The sequence below is a fragment of the Zingiber officinale genome, chromosome 2B (assembly GCF_018446385.1).
Source record: "Zingiber officinale cultivar Zhangliang chromosome 2B, Zo_v1.1, whole genome shotgun sequence".
In the NCBI taxonomy this organism is placed as follows: domain Eukaryota; kingdom Viridiplantae; phylum Streptophyta; class Magnoliopsida; order Zingiberales; family Zingiberaceae; genus Zingiber; species Zingiber officinale.
This window is the reverse complement of record NC_055989.1, coordinates 121,054,179-121,075,344: the sequence shown is the minus strand read 5'-3', so window position 1 is coordinate 121,075,344 and position 21,166 is coordinate 121,054,179. Positions and strand designations below refer to the sequence as shown.

At 37.3% G+C, this 21,166-nt stretch overlaps 1 protein-coding gene across 4 annotated transcripts; it reads right to left on the bottom strand.

Moving 5' to 3' along the window:
• Positions 1-11,435: 11,435 nt before the first annotated feature.
• On the bottom strand, positions 11,436-16,089 carry LOC122046957. 4 transcript variants are annotated; one of them, XM_042607922.1, is made up of 2 exons: positions 15,980-16,089; positions 11,436-14,725 (listed from the first exon to the last, which is right to left on the bottom strand). In XM_042607922.1, exon 2 carries the CDS (start codon positions 14,668-14,670, stop codon positions 11,647-11,649), a length of 3,024 nt encoding a protein of 1,007 aa, XP_042463856.1. In that variant the 5' UTR covers positions 14,671-14,725; positions 15,980-16,089; the 3' UTR covers positions 11,436-11,646. The 4 variants fall into 4 exon arrangements, with proteins under 4 accessions (XP_042463856.1, XP_042463855.1, XP_042463857.1 ...); XM_042607921.1 differs by having other exon boundaries at positions 15,799-16,070; XM_042607923.1 differs by having other exon boundaries at positions 11,504-14,717; positions 15,799-16,062.
• Between the last annotated feature and the right edge of the window lie 5,077 nt (positions 16,090-21,166).

Sequence of the window (21,166 nt, the reverse complement as noted above, 5' to 3'; positions counted from 1 at the left end):
TTTGCCAAAATTTTGGTACCTAATCCGAAAAGGATTAAAAGACTGTTGATTGTATATTTATTGGATATGAATATAACAGCAGTGTGTATCAGTTTTTTGTATATGAGCCACAAATACCAGATATACACAAGAACTCGATATTAGAATTGAGAAATGTCTTGTTCTTCGAGCATATATTTTTGTATAAGATTCGAGAGGAAGCTAGCTCCTCAAAACAGGCATATGAAACACAAGGTGAAGATGATGATGAGGAACCAGTCGAGGTTGAGCTTAGACGGAGTAAAAGAGCTTGGGTGGAAAAATCCTATAGAATGGATTTTATCACTTTCATGTTGGAAAGTGAACCCCGCAGTTACTCAAAAGTAGTAAACTCTTCTGATGAACCTCACTAGAGAGAGTCAATTGCATTTGAGATAGAATCTATATTGGAAAATCATATTTGGAAACTTGTAGATCTTCCTTCGGGAAGTAACCTACTAGGTTGCAAGTGAATCTTCAAGAAAAAAATAAAGTCAGATGAAACAATTAATAAATACAAGGCCAGATTGACAATCAAAGGATACCGACAATGAGAAGATATTGATTACTTTGATACATATTATCCGGTGTCGAGAATAACTTTTATAAGAGTATTGTTGACTATAGCCGCTCTATGGAATCTCAAAATACATCAGATGGATGTAAAGACAACCTTTCTAAATGGAAATTTAGAAGAGGAAATCTACATAAAGTAACCTGAGGATTTTTCTGTACCAGGAAAGAAAAATAAGATTTGTAGATTGATGAAATCATTATATGGCTTAAAATAAGCACTAAAGTAGTGGCATGAGAAATTTAATAATGTCATGAAGGAATGTAGATTCAAGATTAATGAATGTGGTAAATGTGTCTGCATGAAAGTCACAGAGAATGACTGCGTCATCTTATGCCTATATGTAGATGACATACTTATCATTGGGAGTAACGATAAGATAATCAAATCCACTAATGATATGTTGAACTCAAGATTTGACATGAAAGACATGGATCTAGCTGATGTGATTCTAGAAATCAAAATTCTTAGAACAACAAAGGACTTATTCTTAGTCAGTCTCATTATGTGAATAGAATTCTTAAGAAATTCATCAAGGGTGATATTTCATTAGCACAAACATCGATAGATACGAGTCAACATCTATCAAAAAATCGAGGTAAAAGTATCTCTCAAATAGAGCACTCTTGAGTGATTGGAAGTATGATGTATCTGATGAGTTGTACATGACTAGACTTGACCTATGTAGTAAGTAAACTAAGTAAATATATGAGTAATCCCGGTGTTGAGCATTGGAAAGAGATTACAAAAGTACTAAGATACTTGAGGTATACTCATGAATATAGATTGCACTATATGAGATATCCTACTATGATTGAAGGATACAGCAATGCGAGTTGGATATTTGATATAGAAAACTCTAAGTCTACGAGTGGATATGTGTTCACTCTTGGAGGTGCAACATTTTCTTAGAAATCTTCTAAGCAGATTGTAATAACCAAATCCATGATAGAATTTGAGTTTATAGCTCTTGACAAATATGGTAAAGAGGTTGAATGACTACGATAATTCTTAGAAGATATTCCGAAATGGCTAAAACTAGTGCCGACAATTTGTATACATTGTGATAGTCTATTAGCAATTGGCCGAACACAGAGCAATCTATATAATGGTAAGTCTAGGCATATACGTCATAGACATAATACTATTAGACAACTACTCTCAACAAGAGTTATCATTGTTGATCATGTGAAGTCAAAGGATAACCTACCAGATCCGTTAACCAACGGGTTACATAAAGAGTTAGTTGCAACCTCACCGCAAGGGATGGGCTTGATACCGATTGGAAATGTTGGTGTAAAGGAAACCTAACCTATGCAGATTGGAGATCCCAAGAACTAGATTCAAAGGGATAACCAAATTGTACCGATAAAATTGCTCACTTTGGGGGAACAACCCAATGGATCAATGAAGGATGGAGGTTGAGCACATGACTTTTAATGATCCAAGAAGAGTAATGTGGAATACTCGTAAGAGATCACCTATGTGAGAAAGAAGTGAGACCGTTTCGAAAAAAATTGGAGACATAATTCTTAGAACTTCTCATAGAACCATACGTGCTCATGGCCAAGAATGAACACAATCATGAAAACTGAGTTGTATCAGGAATAGTCTTGGGTGAGATATGTCAATGCTTACACAGACGGTAGAATAGTTCAAGGACATCGCGTCTACTGTCAGCCAGTAAACAAATAGATATTCATAAGAAAAGGTTCAAAGCGTAAAATTTACCTATCATATACTAGACTCAATTGTTGAATACTATCATATACCCTATTTCCATTCATATAGGGAATTATTGGACATATGTGAATGGAGAAGAGGTGGAAGAGAGAAGAAACTCTATTATGAATGAGAGATTGAGAGTTTCAAGGCATATTAGTTGATTTATATTGATTCATATGCATTGATGATATGAAAAATGTATGGGGAGAGACTCTCTCTTACAGATTGGTCCGTAGGGAGGGTACAAATCCAGAGTATGGATTGGACTGAACCAAGTTGACTCGTGTATGAGCACGACCTGCGCACATTGAATGCCGGACCGATCGGGGCAAAATTTGTCCAAGTAGAACAACTAACATTTTGTCATATAGATTCTTTTTATTTGTTGCTCAAGAAGGTAACGGAAGCATTAACATTGTTAATGGCGATTTCATAACCTCCCAGATAGTAATTGTCGACCATTGATGGCCTCCAACTATCATTAATCCTTGGGTATTAAAAAGTCATTATCGACATTCAATGTAGGTAAGGGATGGTGCTCCTATATAAAGGGAGACCATGGTCTTGAGCAGTACACACACACACAAAAACTGAAGCTCTCTGCCTACATTCCCCCTTCTCCTTTGTCGTTCATCTCTTGCTCGACGGAATATCCGTGATAGCAGTCGGGTACCTCTCAATTTACCGTGACCACCAGTACTTGGTGGGAATTATGATTAACCGTTGTATCCTCGGAAACAGATGACCCGAGAAAATCTTGAAGCACAGTTAGATATGGGGCGAATCTGTTTCAGGGAAACTACGATCATCGCAGGTCTCGGTCCACTAGCCTACTTGGTCACTTCGCCTGCTCGACTGCTTCGCCCATTCGGGACGCTCTATCGCTCAGGCTGCTCTGCCTTTAGGTCGCCCTGCCTTCTATTATAAGATTGCTCTACCCGATTAGTTGCTCGGTCACTCATCCTGCTCGTCCAAATCAACCATTTTGCTACACTACCCGATCGGCAGATCTACCCGGTCGGTCACTCAGTATGATTTGTGACTCGGCCACCTTGCTCACTGGGCTGCTCTGCGCCACTCGACTTGATCAACCACTCTGTTGTACTATCCGCTCAGAAGTTGTACCCGATCAGTAACTTTGCTCCACTCATCCACTTAGACTCAATGTTCGACGGTCTCAACTACTCAACCTCTCAACGGCCTGGAAATTGGGTTTGCTTTGTCGATTTGCCCTCTAGGCCGATCTGCCCGCTCGGTCGCTCTATAGTATGCACTCAGCACTTGACAGAAACTAACCTCCGCTAGTAGTCTGAGATTATTTGTTCAAGTCATCTTGACAAATAAATTGAATTTAATTTAGTGTAATTTAAATTTGACTAATTCCCTAAAATCTCCAGCAGGTTGTCCAACATTTACAAGATGGAGACTTGGGTTTAAGAGGAAGAAAATGGGCTTATAAACTTGAGGGCAATGACTTAGGAGTATTAACAAGAATTAGTAGTCTCCTTTATGCCCCCAAGCTTCCTATAAATAGAGTGAAAAGAGTTGATCACAAAACAACTCATTTCATGCACCAATTGACAGGTCCATTCATCAGTTGATTAGCGTAGCCATTGGACACAACCAATGGTACTCCACAGAGTTCGTGATTTTGTTCAAAGGATCTTTACCAGTCGACTGACACCTCCATCAGTCGACTAGTCTTCACAACTGTTGGGCATAGAAACATTATGTGCCTTCATGATCCTGGGCTAGTCGACTGGCATTCACATTAGTCAACTGGTCCCTTACAATCACTTATATTCATCCTCTCCAGAGTTTTCCTTGAAACCCTTTTCCTCAGCCTTCGTCCCTCAGATGCACTTGAGTCCATGGCTCCTATCCGTGTCATCCTTCACGTTACCTTGAAGTCCGCTTCCCTCGACCCACTCCATTAGTCCTCGTCTGACGATCCCTCGAATGCACCATCCTTTATTGATCTCAAGGACCCGAGCCAAAGGATGAGTCTTACCAAACTTGGCCGCACCAAGTTTCTCATGTGTGGTTCACCAAGTCTTGCACGACTCAAATATAGATATTAAACCTAACTTAAACTCTTTAACACATACATCAAAACCATGATCATACTTGATCAAACTTAGGTTGATTACACCCACATTACTTAGCTTGTTATCTTGTTGTCTAGAAATGTCTCTTGATCAGTTGAAAATACAGCAACACTTCTGTTTAAACTTCTCAAGAACTGGTGTCTTCAAATATCCACGAACTCCCCTTTTCTAGGGTTACTTTTGAGATAGAAAATGTCTATCAATCGATTGGTCATACCCCCAACCGATTGCCAAGTCAGATTGACCATTCAAAATGGATAGAATGGCTCTTTTTCACTGGACCAATTATTAGTGAGTCATACCAATCGATTGGTTAACCTCTAATTGATTGCTCCAATTGATTCCGAGGCTTTCTGTTCTCACACGAAAATACATCCAATCGATTAACTTAATCAATTGCTTTAACCCCTAATCGATTGCCCCAATCAATTCCAGACCTTTCCATTCGCGGAGAGAACACTACCTAATTGATTGCCCTACTCGATCGACATTGCTGGGATTGATTGCCTCAATCAATTCCAACCCTTGTATTTTCATGAATCAACCTCCCAATAGATTGGCACTACTTTAATTGATTAGGTCAATCGATCTGAGCAGCAAAATTTGAAATTTTGGATTTAGTGTTTCTTAATCGATTAGCACATCACCCTAATCAATTGATAACCCTAAATTCAACCTTTCTAAGGTTGATTTTTTTTCTTACCAAGTATCTGATTAGCCTCAATCTACCAAGACTTTCCTGTCCAACATCAAGTCATTTGTGACCTGTTGGGACTTCGCATTGCCTAGCATCTGGTCAACTTGAACCTGCCATGGCTTCTTACCAAATGTTTGGTTCTTCTTGACCCACTTGAACATTTCCCTTAGCAACCTTTCCATTGAATTCTTAATTACCAAGTGTCCAATCCTCCATGACCCACTTAGACTTTTCCCTTGCTTAGTCTCGCTAGGACTTCTATTATCTTATCTAACCTCTAATTAATACTTTCCCAGTCAAGTAATTGGTCATCCCTTGACCTACTTGACTTCTCTGTCACACATTGTCAAATATCGAAACACAAGCATAGACTAATCCGAGCTTAACCAAACTGGTAAACATTGACTCGATGACAATTGCATCAATAAATATTGATTGACATTTCGCAAGATAGAAATTGCACCTATTAATTCTTTAAAAAAATATTATTTACTTCATGAACCAAATCGTTTGAGTCATTTTATTTAACTCCCCTTTAACTTGAGTTCTCGTCTTCTTCTTCGATGATGCCAGTAATTATCCATTTTAGTTGATAGTGGATACTAGGTAATTCCTATATTTGGTCTCCTTTATTTCCTTCGATGAAGAAGGGCCATTAACCTTTAACACTTCTTCTTGGCTTCTTTTATTTCGCTTTTTCAATTTTGGACATTGGTCTCTCACGTGTCATTTTTCTTAGCAATTAAGGCATTGAGCGTTTCTCTTCTTGTTCTTCTCCTCCTTAAAATCTTCTTCACATTCTCCCTACTAAGATTTAAGTTTCTAAAAGCTTTAATACTTGTCTTACCATGTATACTTTTTCCTTTTTATCTTTTGAAGATGACGATTACGACAATGATTCAGAAGGCATGGTACTTCTCCTTTTGTCCTTCTTGCTTACTACAAAGTCAACTCGTCTTGTTTTAGTCTTTCTTCCTCAATTATTCCTAAATATCGTGTTTAATGCAATTCCATATTCGAAAATAAATCTTCTAAGGTGCATACTTTGAAGTTTCTTAACACGTAGAAGGCATCTATCATCAAAGCCCATCGAGGCATTCTTGGAAACTCATTTAGTGCATTTCGAAGTACCTCTCGGTTGGACATGGTTTTTCCAATGGTGGTCGAGCCATTTATTAGCTCTTTCTACCTTATTGCATTTTGGCTACGGTCTCTCCATCTTACATTTTAAAGGCACTAACTTGAGAGGGCAAGAGAATATGTTTGAAGGACTTGGCTTTTGTATGGAGTTCTTCCATGTCAAGCTTCTCCCAAAGCTCCATAGTGCATAAGTAGGTTCTAATTCACTTTATCTCTTGAATTGGAAGGACATGGAGCTAGTAGATGCTATTCAGCCTTTGTGTTTATCATATACATATCTTTTTTTACTTCTTTGTCCAAGATTTCTCCATTTGGGTTCCTAGGAAAATCAATATCATTCTAACATGATAATATAATGTCAAAATCAATTTTGGAGAAGACCTCCATCCAATATTTCAACATTCCGAACTCTCCTCGAACTTTAGGGGTGCAAAGTGTGATTCGATCATTTTCTTTGTTGGTCGTTCAAAAGTTTTCTTTAGTTCATAGCTTTGTAGGTAGTGAGTCTTCTCAGAGCGTCCTACTTTGAGATCAAATATAGGATCAATTGATGAATTGTCATAGAGAAGTGAATCTCGCTTCACTTAGTCTTTTCCTTTGCTAATACTTAACAAGTTCAATTAATCAAATTAATGCAACAAAAATATAGAACAATACGAACAAGTGCTAGCACCCAGGGCTACAGTGCAATGATTAAGCTATTCAAATAGTTAACCAGATATTTAATATTCGAATTCTAGCTGTGACACACTATAAAGATTTTCTTCCAATTGGATGATAAACTTAAGAACATTGGCCACTTAGATGGATCTCTATAAGTACTTCTTGATTTATCCTAATAGTCGATAGAAAATTTCGATGGAGCTGGATCGATCAACTCTTAGATTAGTCAATTCAAAATGTCAAATACCCGAATTATAAAAAAGAAATACGAACAAGTGCTAACACAAGGAATTTTAAATAGAAAAATGATATGCACAAGGAAAAAAACTCAATGAAAACCTCAAGGATAGACACATAAAATGATGGGTCCACAAAAAGTGAAATGGTCGATCATGACTTTATGTGTCTATCCTTGAGATTTTCATTGAGTTTTTTTTCTTGTGCATATCATTGCTCTTTTAAATATTATGGAACTCCCTCTTACTCCACGACCTATTGACTCTTAGGTTATGTTTACTCGGAGGCATGAATCGAGTAGAGAAAGGAATTCAACGTAGAAATATTTCCCTAGAGAAAGGGAATGGATAGACAAACTATTGCCTCACATCCTCCCTGCCCTGTAGCTTCTGCTCTTCTACTTTCTTCTCTTTTTCTTGAGGATAAGAAAAACTATGATGAGCAAGCAGAGCATTATGGTTACTAGAAAGAAGGCGGCTGGCTTCGGCAAGAAGTCCAGGCCTGCAATTGTCGCTGAGGCCAAATCTGACAGTGATATCGGAAGAAAGTTGTTCCATTTCGATGGCCCACTAGTCTTCGCGGCCGACGACCTCCTCTGTGGCACAACAGAGATCATGGGGAAGAGCACTTACAGGACAGTCTACAAGGCGACACAAGGACGAAAGCCAAGTTGCAATGAAGAGGCTGAGGGAGAAGATTGTCAAGAGCCTAAAAGAATTGGAGACCGAGGTGAATGTGATCGGAAAGATTTGGCACCCGAATCTTTTGCTTCTAAGAGCTTACTGTTTGGGGCCTAAAGGAGGGAAGCTCCTGATCTTCAATTTCATGTCCAAGGGCCGCCTTGCCTCCTTTCTACATGATGAGTTCTTGTTCACCGCCGCCCTTTCAGTAGTTCTCATTGAGCAGTTTCTCCCTACTCCGTCGAACCAATTTGGGGGCTTTCATGGAGCAAAGAGCAGTTTGTTTCCGATGAAGTTTGACGAAGACTTGGAGATTGACCTGTCAACTTCTTCTCACCGGCAAGTTTGCGCCTGACCCCGACGAGGTCGCCCCTCGCCACCACGAGGTCGCGCGCCCCGCTTGCCCGGCGATGTTGCACCTCGCTAGCGAACTCGCAGCGGTCAAGGCCAAGGCTAGTTTGCGGCCCCATCGTCGAGATGTTGTGGTGGTTTAGGGTTTAGATGACAGATGGAAATGTCATTTTCCTAGGTTGATGTATGCATCAAGTCATCCTATACGTTGATTTTCCTACCGGCAACTTTCCGTTTTCTCCCGTTTATTGATGTATGCATCAAGGTCATCCTATACGTTCCTTCTCCGATCTTCGGCAAACTTCCATTGAGCAACACAAATCAACCTCGTTGAGTCGCAACCTCCGCAAACTCTATGTGCATCCTTCAAGTCAGTTTATGACTTCATGCATACATCAATAATACAAGCAATCTTAAATCCTTTTTCAAACATATTTTTGGAACATGACTACGTAAGATATGATTACACTAACAATGTCGGATATGTATGTATTTCGAGTGTAATATAATGTATTTAGTGTTTTTGGAGCACAACTTGTTGACTAGCATAAGGCTCATGCCGTGAAATTGTCCCATTGGAGTACTTATTCCTACACATTGGAAGGAGGCTCTATCATGACACAACTTAGCTAAGATTATTAAACTATTCACCTACAACTCATCATGTGAGACAAAACTAGGGTGTTATAATCCCTCCCTCCCTATACATGTGAGATGACTGTGACAAAATGTCATTTTGAAAAGAATTTTCTTCTTCGATATGTATTCTATTAAGGAACAAGTGTTTTGAGTTAAAGTAAATGAATAAACTCAAAGTTAAGTGGATTTAGTTGAGTAAAGAATTTCTTAATCAACTAAATAGTCGAGTTGACTCGAAAGTTAATTGTAGGCGGTTTGCTTATAAACATAAATCTTCTATTATGTTTGCGTCAATTGAACTATAATTTAGTTGACTAAAGGTGTATAAGTCAACTACATGGTCAACAGAGTTTGTATTTGATTGAGTTGAATTGATTGGAATGATAGTGAATTGATTGAAAGCTTGCTCTTCATGGGATAAGGTTTGTGGCAATAGGATTTGACTCGACTAGGATGAACCGAGCAGGTTGTAGTCATGTCAATAGCAAAAAAAGGTTAGGAGTTTATCCAAGTTAGTCGACTAACCAAAGATTTAATCAACTGAAAATATAATTGTCAACAGAAAAGGTCAAAAGATTATCCAGATAAGTCAATGACAGAGATTGGAATTGACTAAAGAACAATGTGAGTCGACTGAAGACACAATCATTGAATGAAAAAGTCAATGATCATCCAGTTGAGTTGACTCATACTGTTTTGAATCGACTGATGAAGATTGAATCAACTGGAAGAGCCTTGAATCGATTAGAGAAGAAATAGCTACTGTCAATAAGTTTTCAAAATCGATATATCAATAGACAAACATACAAGTTTGAGTCGCATCAGTAAACTAAAATCTTATAAACTATGACTATAAATAATTAAAAAAATAAGTGAGGTGACTTGAAACCATAACTTATCCATCTGCATTCTCTTCATTCTTAGTGCTAGACAACTTTGAAGGAGAGGTTTCTCTAAAATGGTTCATTTTGCTTATTTTCTATTGTTATTCTCTTTTGTGCATCAATTTGGTATCACCTGTAAAAAACAAAAAGTAAAATTTCTGTACAAAGCCTCTCTACCTTTTGGAATGAGAACTAGGAGGGAAAAAAACTTTAGTCGGGGTTGGATACAAATTTTAGTTCGCCCGAAAGGCTAGATATTTGATTTGGTGCTAGGTAAAAAAATAAAATTAAAAAAAACTAGGAGAACTCATTTAGTGTAGGAAACTTCGAGAGGTGACTCAACTTTAGAGTCATAAACCACAAAATAGGACCTACATCCAAACCACGTGAAAAAGTTTTGTTAGCACTGATCGTGTTTCTTTATTATTTCCATTGCATATCTTTGATATTAATTGCTAACAAATCTATTTAAGTCTTGCATTTTCAAGAGCAAAAAAAATTATTTTAGGTTACATCCATTCACCTCCCTCTATTCCCATCAATCCTAATAGTTAGTGCGATTAGTAGAGGTTGTTGGTTGATCTATTAAGGGGGGCACTTGAGCTAAGAAAAGAGGAAAGGGGAAGATTTGGGTGGGTGCCGGTAGGGCGTGCATGTGTTGAGAGGAAAAGGCCACAAGAATGGCTTAAACCCACTTGCTTACTAGTCGATCGGGGCAACATAATGCCTCTTTGCGAGTGGCATCCGCTCACTTGCTCATCAAATCGACATGTGAACTGTTCATGAAGGTGTGAATTTTTTTTTACTAGGTATAACAAGCTTGCTAGTACCACCTAGCCCCATCGATGTGTCCAATTTGTCTTGCTCGTCTAATCTCCTCACTTCACTCGAACTCAATAGATTCACTCGGTGCGCCTAATCAACTTGGCCAACTCATCTTGTCTAGTTCCCCTAATTCTTCTCACAATCATTGTCTAACAACCTTGCTTGACCAACTCTATCCACTCAACCCATCTATATCATTAGGAATATTAGAATATAAAATAAATATGTATTCCTCGGAAGTGAGCAAAAATAGCTAAGAACAATAAGGAAAGAGTGATTTCATTAGAATTTATTTCAAATCCATTTTGGAAATAAATCAAAGAACTTGTATTTTATGAGAATTGATAAATAAACAATAGTACCAAACTCGCCATGAGGATTAACTAAGATAATGCTAAAGAATAAAAGAAAGTTCTTTGATTCAGAGATCACAAGACATTCAGGGGCCAAGGCATTGAGTATAACTTTGAAGACATTTCTCATACGAATATCTATAGCAGCATTTGTTTTTTCATGCAGGTAATGGAGAAAGCTCCACTGAGTCCCCAAATATTGAAATGAGATATCATAATTACCCTCCATTAGCAATACTATTGAAGGAAGCTATAACAAGAGTTCCACATTTAATCCAAGAAAAGAGTATCTGTGGCAGTTACAATTTCTAAAACACTGTTATGTTTCATGGGGAAGACTGGATGATTCCAGCATTTTGAAGGAAAATTTTATTCATGCAATTCCTAGGTCTCCAAGATTTTGTGAACCAAAGCTGAAGTAGTATAGATATATAACCCTTGTTCATCTGCCAGTTTTAAGTCGAAACAAAAAAGTAACATTCACCTGCCTAATGGACTAGCACAGAACAAGATCCTAATAAATAAAATCGTCCAAAAAGTGTTACCACTTGGATCTATCTCATATATACGGACAGTGTTTTCACAAGGGCTGACAGATAAAGAAAAGTCTAAAGATGGAAATGAAAGGGGAGAAATTAGACAAGTAATGTAAATATGGCCAATTTACTTGTTATTTTGAACTGAGACATTTGTGTGGTTCTAATATGAATCCACATGAAAGAATGTATAGCAAACTTCAAAATAAATGATAATTAACTGACTTGGACATTTGTAAGAAGTCTTGTAACTTTACTTAGTGTCTCTCGTGCAGATACGGTGTCTGGATGATGTTCACCGCATATTGAAGTCCTAATAAATATAGCTTCCCGGATGAGATCATCTCCTTTGTCATATTGTCCTCCTCTAAGCATTAGTTTTGCTCTGGTCTCTAAAACAGTTGCTCTCAGAAGTGATAATTCCTGCCATAGAAATGTGCTCTGGGAGTTCGATTGAACTTGTCTGACACAGCAGAAAGATCTTTCAATCCACTTCTCATTTCGAGAAATGAGAGATTCTGCAGAAACTTCTAAGACATCAGTACAGAGTCTGAGGAGATCTAATGCGGCGTTGCACTGTGACAAATTTACAAGCATATTTATTGCAAGTGGTAGAACCACCCGTTTCACGAAAGAAAGCAACTCAGACGGTCGGAGTTTCACCATGATGGGATCTGATGCAAATCCAAAAAGCAAGAAACAAGCTGCCCACATATGTTCAGGAAACAGAGAGATGGAACCTCTAAGGTAAATTGCTTGAACCATGGCATGAGCAAATCGAATGTCTCCTCTTTTACGAGCATACAACTTGATAAGCTCAGGCACAAGGACACAATCAGGTTCGTTGCTACTTCTGGCAAATCCAAATCTGATTAACATAGAAGATGCCTCAGCTTCAGATCTCTTGCTATGAGAAACAGTTAAGCTACAGGTCCAGGCATGCCAGCACTTCTTCCAAGGTGAAGAACTATCATATTTCTCTGGAACCTTGTGAGCGGCAAAAGCTAAGAGAGAGATTGGAATTGCAGAAGGAGCAAACCAACCACTTACCTGAACCATTCTAGTTGCCAAACTTCTTGGTCCATCTGCATGATCAAAGATTGAAAGACAAACATCTAGAAGTTGAACAAGAGCTGCTTTTTTACTGAATGTAATTGTCTCTTTGTCAGTCCATGATAAATCTCGCATAGGCATTCTATTTATAGTATCAAGAAGTCTACTTGGCATGATAGGAAGCTCAGAAAGAATGGCACCTACTATAGAAAGACCAAGGGTAAGCCTGCCAAGCTTCTCCTCAATGACCTTGAGAGCATCAATCTCCACTATAGGATAATCCTTTATACTTCCTTTCATCAAAGTCAATGCTTCTGCACCAGATAAGTAAGAAAGGTTCAACGGATCCAAGTTCATCAGCCGTGGATGTCTTGTGGTTATTATCACATGTGTTTCCCCACCAAATCGTGGCAACAAATCCATGATATCCATTTGGTCCCACCAGTCCTTTTCATTCTCCAAATTGTCTATTATAAGTAAGAACGGAATGTCACGCATTAGTTCTTTTCTAGTACTTGCAATAGCTTCCTCTTCCTGCTCTTCGAAGCACTTCGCTCTTCCCTTTTTAAGAGAATGGTTTTCATTGCTAATGTCAACATCCAAAAGATTCCGCAGAGCCAAATAATTTTGGCGAATATATCTAGCTTCCCCTCCAACCCACAGTACCATTTTGTATCTTTGAGAGAACCTGTAAGCATACTCCAAGGTTAATTCTGTCTTGCCAATTCCAGAGTCTCCAGAGACACAAGCAATACCCTTGCCATATAATATCTTGGAGGGGTTTCTCTTCCTAGCATGTCTGCTCCCATTCTTTCGCCTCAAAGGACGATATTGCTTTAGTGGGCTTCCCAACCTTTGCATCTCTATTTCATACTCAGATTCCTTCCACAGAACTGGTTCTTTTCCTTTGCTACTACTCTCTGATTGTAGATCTTTTGAGTTTTCTTTTTCATGATGCTTGTCAGCTTTCCCAATTAACAGCGATCTTCTCTTATGCCGAGTCTTGAGTTCAAAGTACTCTCTTTCCCCATCTCCAGTAACATCACCAAACAAAATAAGCTCCAACTCTGAGAGCTCCTTTTGCCTCCCAACAAAGTCTTCATTTCGAGGAAACAGGAATTCTTCCTTTTCCACTCTTTCCCTCCATCTGTTAATTCGATCAACCACACTTCTCCTACCTAATCTTGTAGCTAGAAAAACCACTGTTTGCATTATGCAATATCTCCAGTTACCATCAAATGCTTCCAACTGCCAATCTAACACTCTCGAAAGTCCATCAATAGCTTCTCTCCATTCTCTCTCCAAGCCACCATAGAGCATCCACAACTCACCGCCATATTTCTCCCACAATTCACCTCTCTTTTCGATTATATCTCTAGCAAGACAATCAGCAGCACTCAAATCAAAGTAAATTGGAATTAGATTTTTCTTGCTCAGGAAATACCTAAGCTCCTCTATGCTATAAGGGTTGCCAAATGACTTCTTTGTGAGTATCATGACTCCATAGGTAGAAGCATTCATCATTTTCTCAACTGCATCATGGCTACGAGTATTCCTACATCGGGCTCTGTCAGATGTGAAGCAACTGATCCCCTGAATTTCAAGCTCTGCTCGAAGCCAATGAACATACCTCAATAAAGAAGGCTTCCTTCCATGAAATCCAATGTACACATCACAATTCCTATACTTATTAGTTGAAGAAACAGAAGGTGAAGGCCGAGAACCAGAAAACTTTCCTTGGTTTTTTCCTAGCCTCTTATGCTTTGCTGTATGGCCCAAGTGACAATTTTCAATTCCCTGGCTATTATTAGATGAACTGGCATTGCAAAAGCCATTAAAGGAAGATACTAGACTTAGGTTGCTGTTGTAAAAGGTTGCTGGGGTTTCAAAATTACTGGAAGAACAACAATCTAGAGAAGGAGAATGATTGGAAGCAAGAAAATGAATATTAGAAATTGGTTGTAATAGTCCAGTTAGGGATCCAAATTGATCAACACTTGCAACAGCATCATTTGGGCTGACTGCAATGTCATTTTTTATAGGTCCAGATGCATGTGTTGCTGGTGACCGAGGGGAGAAGAAAGGAGACTGATTAGCAGAGACAAATGCTGAAGAAGAAGATGACGGATTCCTGAGGTTTGTTGCAAACAATGCCCTGACACTGGAGCTTTCTTGTTGAAGCTCCATATATCCATTTTCAAATGAGAGCAACGGTACCAATTAATGCATCAAGACTGCATCACTAAGAAACATGGAAACTTATTAACACAAATAAACTGGTATGCTGAAATTACAAGGATTAAATTTATGATGAGATGATATAAAAAGTGACATGCGCAATTTTTTAGTTAGTGGGTAAAAGAAGGAACCATATTATTGAATCAACATATCAGTACACAACTTAAATTTGCATAATGAGGCTGCATAGCCCGCAATGAACTGTTATTACATGTGATAGGAGAATCTAATTTTCCACAGAAACAAAGAAAGTGTCGAGTACTCCAACAGTGTTGAAACTTTTAAAGTGGAAATAGTATCAATTTTATAATACATTTTTACAAACTTCGATAACATGGTTGAAAATCAGTTTTCCAACAGTAGAAGCAAAATAGTTAAAAGGCAAAACAAAAAGTATTTTCATGAGAGCTAACCATTTCCAAATGAAGAAATGGAAACCACTAGCAAAAGAATAAAACCACAACCAAAATAACCTACTAGCACAAAGTTTATTATAACAGGCAATTCCTGAGTCAAAATTTGCCAAAAATAAGCTGGAAACTTTATGGTTTCCAAAGTTAGGGAGTCCAGGAACTCTTGTGTCTTCTTGCAAATTAATCATGAAGAAAATATTCAAGATCCTGTCAGATATCTATAGAAAAGAAAAGAAATTCTAGAATCTAATGCGCATATATACATCAATTAGAAAGGTATTTTCGGCCATCAAATCCAGAGGAAGCAATCAGTCATTCAATAATGGATAGCGTAGAAAGTCAACAGAATCCAGAACATACAAACTTTCTATCAATAGATTCAAACCCTAACAGCTTCAAGATCTGCACTCAAGCCTACACTCTACGAACTGGACTCTCTGAAAAGAGGTTAAATAAAGTAAAATTCCAAACTTTAAGCTTGATAGGGCAAAATAAGATGTGTTAAGTAGAACAAACACAACCTAGTGCCACCAGATCCTAAAGGGTTCAAACAAAAGTCAATAAAACAAATGAATCAAACTGCAACAAGAACCATTACAGGACTCAGAAAACTTTTTTAAAAAAAAAACAAAAAAAACAAATATTTATTATGCTGCTAGCTTACCCGATCGCTCTCCTTGGTGCACCGAAGGGAAGAAAGGAAAGCAGGGATGTAATTTAGAGATTCAAAAAGAAAGGCGACTGAGTGGCCATTGGGGGATCGACAACGAACCTACCCTAGGAAGAATCTAGGCCCGAGATTGAGCAGGAGAAAGAAGGACGGGATTCGGATGGAGGAAGCTTACGTCTTGGTTGGTTTCCTGAGGTCGCCGACGCGCTATCACATGGATGGATGCCTCCACTTCGTGCGCTCAGTCTTGGTGAATAGAGTATTCTAAGAACACAGCGGAGCGCCACTGTAAAATAGAGACGTGGTTTATTTATTTATTATTATTATTATTTATTTATTTATTTGAGTTTGATTTATTTATAATTAAACTGAATTCGAGTTTTATTTAACGAATATATTCATTACTCACGAGCTTATTCGAACTTTTATCGAGTCTCGCTTAATAAATATAAATTATAAATTTAAATATTTATTAAAAATTAAATTATATATTTAGAGGAAATTATAATATTCTATTAAAATTTATAATTTTATTCTAATAAATAAATTTAATATATTTGTCTATATATTTCATAAGTAGAGTGTAAAATCTATAAATTCAATATCAAAATTATTATTTGTTTATTTAAAATTTGATTCATGAGCTTAACGAATATGTTCATAAGCTAACGAGCCGAATATTGTGAAGCTTGAGCTTGATTTGTTTATCTTAACGAGCATCATTAAACGAACTTTTATCGAATCGAGTTTTGAATAGCTCATGAGGGGCTTGATTCATTTACCCCTAGGTGGAATAAAATTAAGGATAAATTTATTCGATTGGATTTTATAGAATATACTCCATTATTTTATTTTTTATTCCTAATAAAATGGGTCCCTCTAATTTCCTTTTGCGTTGTATTTTTTTTTTTTTACCATTTCATATTCCTTATTTTCACTTGAAAATATAATTTCACGAGATTTCGTAGAATGTGCATTTAGATAGCTCAATTTTACCCAAACAAGTTAAATTGTGGTTCAAAATTTGCCTTGCATAAAGTAGTTAAGCAGCTCATTGATCTTATGAAAGTGGAGTGAACAAGCTAACTCAAGGAAGCTTCATCTACTCATATTCTTCTTGTATAGCACTAGAAATATTGCTATTGACCAACCATGTAAGGTCTCGATCAATGGTTCCTCTTGTATAGCACTAGAAATATTGCTATTGACCAACCATGTAAGGTCTCTATCAATGGTTCCGTGATGAATTCCCTTTGTTCTTTTCCTTTGATTTTGTGGACTCATAGTGTATTGATAAGGGCAATATCAAACTAGATTGGTTGGCATGCTCCATCAAATGTCTTTAGCTTACATAATATCTCCTCTATTAGGCAATTGACTACTAGTTAAGGTTGATCATAGTTTAGAATTTTAATATTGAGAAATATATTTAAATAATATATTTGATGATTAAAGATGAGATGTTAAGTAAGTTGAAGTTGACCGAATATTTAACAATAGAAGTATTGATTAAAAACCAATAGGTATTAGTAGATATGGAGAATCCAACAGAGATTTAGTAAAGGAGAAAGTTTAAGAGGGTAAAGGATGACCAAATACTTAGTTGATGAGAAGTCTTAGTAAATTAGGTAGGCTAGACACTTGCTACTGGAGAAATTCAACTGGCATTGGTAGTGAAAATCTAAGCAAACCAAGAGGGACTAGATGCTTAGCAGGTGGTAGGTGTTGAAATTATAGATGAGTGAACTATACACAATATTGAAGTCTCAAAGGTGTGAGCTCCAAATAAATAAAAGTCTTATGGGTTAAGGTTGACCTATAGTTTAGCATGTCAAAGTCTTGATAAGTCAAAAGTGGCTAACACGGGACAATAGAGGAAGTCCCAAAGAATTTATGTTTAGGCATTGAAAACTTTGGTAGGTCAAAGTTAACATGTGCTAGGCAGACAGAAATCCGGTCTTTTAGCATGATATGAATTCAGCCTTGTTGTGGCTAGAATCATAATTCTCGTTAATTGATGAAGTAGAGTAGTCCACTAATGAACTTTGAAACGATGAAATTATAATTTGGTCAAATTTGAGAGTAAAGTGATTGATCCATGTGGGTAAACCAATTGATTGATGACGTAGTCAATTGACCTAGCTAGTTAGTAAAAGATTTTGTCAATAGATAATATAGTCATGATAAACTCAGACTTAGTTGACTGATAGTGAATTATAGTTGATTGATAGTCAATGAGGACACAAGTGGCCTAGAGGATTCAATCTCAATTTTTCTAGTCTAGTCAATTGGCAATAAGCAAATAATTGACTATGAACTAGTCAACAGATATGAACATATTCAAATCCAGATGAAACGAACATGCCACAGTTGAGTCGATTGATGGTAAGCAACTAGATGAGTAAGCCTAAATCCAAACAAAATAACAATGTGTCACGTATAGGTCAATTGAAAAGTAGTATTCATTCAAGCGATGATGATTGAAGAGAAGTCGACTAATAACCAAATAATAATCGTCTAAAGGTGATAATGATCCAATAAAAGTTATTGTAGATAACATTCAAGACTAGCGGACTAGCCGACTAATCAACAACAACTAGTCAATTAATGGTGATCGAACAACAACTATAAAAGGGAAGTGAAGGTTGCTTGAACAACAATACTGGTGATTGATTCTAGGGAGAGTGGTGTTGCGTTCCAAGACCACTTTGAGCAACTCACAACAAGCAAATTCAAGTTAATTTCTTTTTGGTGTAATATTTATTTTTACACTATCTTATTATACTCTTGTATTTCTTGTATTTGCCAGAAGCACTGGAACTATAAAATGTTTCTTTATCTTTAAAAGGTGCCTAAAGAGGAGAAAATATAGTTGTGACTTCATCCATCAACATATTATAGGTCATCTAGAAAATACTTATGGGTCTAAACCACGTAAAACTAATTTATCTGTTGTGTATTTGATTTTTTTCATATTGTTTCTATTTTCTATTTTCTATCGCCTATTAATACGGCCATAGGCAAACATAAAAAAAATTTGAAAATATGAAAAGACATGCTCAGTTACAACATACGATTAGAACTGTCAAACAAGTCGACTCATGATGAGACGGGTTAACCCATCAAAAATCTAACATTTGGTGGGGCGGGGTGGGCCAACCCATCATCCCAACGGACTACAAAATATTCAACCCAACCCAATTCAAGACGGACTGCGGATTAGGCGGACCAACCCACGGGTCTGTAAAAAAATAAAAAAACATAAACTGATCCATATGAAAAATCATCACTGATAAGTGATAATTATTCTTATCCATTACTATTTACTTCATTACAAAACTACAGTGATTAACATTCTTTTCCAAATACTAATGAAATTGAAGACTCCAAAATTCAAATCTAGAAGACTAGAATCCAGAATTCCATATTCCCGATCTAGTCTACAAATTCTAAATTCTAATGAAGACTCCAAATTCCAATCTAGAATTCCATATTCTAATTTCTAATCTACGGTCTACAACTTACAAAACTACAAATCTACAACATAAACAATTAACTAATTAAGAGATAAGACTTAAAAAGATTACACAACAATAACCAAAGTACCAAACACACAACACCACTACACCACAGCAAGTCAGCACTACTGCCACAGTGGCAAATAGAAAGAAATTAGGGACTGCAGATTAACGTGGGACTACTACCAGTAATATGCAGAGCCACTACATGTCTACACCAGTAGTCATTGTATAATAATTAAAAACATAAAATAAATCTGAAACGGAAAGTTCAATAACTCTAATACTCTATGAAAGGATGAACCTAAACAAATAATACAATATTTTTTTAAATTTCATCAATAACATCATCCACTTCAATTTCTTCTGATCCTCCTTTACCTCCTTTCTCTTCATTGATATCTGTAAGAACTGTAATAGAACTAATTATGCTAAAACAGTAATATTTAATTGCACTAATAAACGACGAGCATGCAATAAACTTTAATAACAGTAAAGGGTTAAGAAATTGTGTATCTCCGGTCGAAGCGTCGGACGTGCCGACTGTCTTTAGAGAATTGATTGCCGCCCACGGTGCAAAGGCTCTCCGGCAAAATCCTCCCAAGATCCGACAACCGCTTGCGTCGCTCGTAGGTGCACTCCAAAACGAGCACCGCACTCGGACTCAACCTCAAATCGCAAACCAAGCCTCAGAACTCGGAACAAGGAGAGAGAAGAAGAAGCAGAAGGCAGAAGAAAATGCTTTGCTTCGGTGTGTTTTAGAAGGAACGGAGGACGGATGCGTTGTATCGACGCGGAGCGCTGCTTCGTTTCCTCACGCGGACCAGAAACGAGACCAAACCAGAAACCAAACTGGTTTGGTTCAGACTGAACCAAACCAGCAAAAACAGACCGGGCCGCCCGTGAGCGCAAGGCCCACGGGCTGGGGATTTGCACCCCCCCTGCGCGCGTTAATCGCGCACGTGACGCCCGGTTTATGGATTTCCGGCTCGAACCCCCCAAATCCACTCGATTTGGGCTTGGCCCGCGCATGCGTGTAGGTCTTCTTATTATTGCTAAGCAAGGATGGAAGGGCTTCATATATAAGCCCTTCCAAGCTTCTCCACTTAGCAATGTGGGACTAAAAACCACTACAAAAATTACTTTGAATTTAAAACAAAACTCAACAATATCCTCTTCTAGAGTATTTGATTCTTGCTTAGACAATGTTATTTTGATACTTGCATTGTCTTCATTATCTTTATCTGCATATAAAATATACAAGGATGAAGATAGTTAAAAAATAAAATAACAATAGAATAATATATCAACTAAGTTAAGAACATAACTAAAATAAATAAAATTACCAATAGCATAACCATGTAACCAATTGTGAGTGCAAATAAGAGCTTGCATTTTTTCATGAAGGGTACAACTTCTATACTTGGTAAGCACACGAGCACCAATGGAAAAAGCTAATTCTGATGCAACAGTAGTTATAGGAATAGCTAAAACATCACATGCCATTAGTGCAAGGGTTGGATACTGATGCTTTTGATTCTTCCAATGCTCCAAAATATCCAAATCTTGATAATAAGCAAATTCAAGTTTTGGCTCCTCCAAATAGAGATCCAATTGAGATTTTCTAGCACTTGTAATTGTTTGGCTCTCATATGTCATCATTTCCTGCATTAATTGAAATAGTAGCGATAAAAAAAATTATAAATCAATCAGAGAATACAAGGAAAAAAAATATTAGAGTACTTACATCAAAGATTCTTTTGTTCTTTCCTTTAACTCCTCCTACACTTTGTGAAAGTGTATGTGTGGTAGAAGATTGTGGTTGTGAAGAACTTGTATTGTTC

What these genes read in the sequence shown, in the direction of transcription:
- LOC122046957 (XM_042607922.1), bottom strand. Translation starts at nt 14,670, where the DNA reads ATGGAGCTTCAACAAGAAAGCTCCAGTGTCAGGGCATTGTTTGCAACA.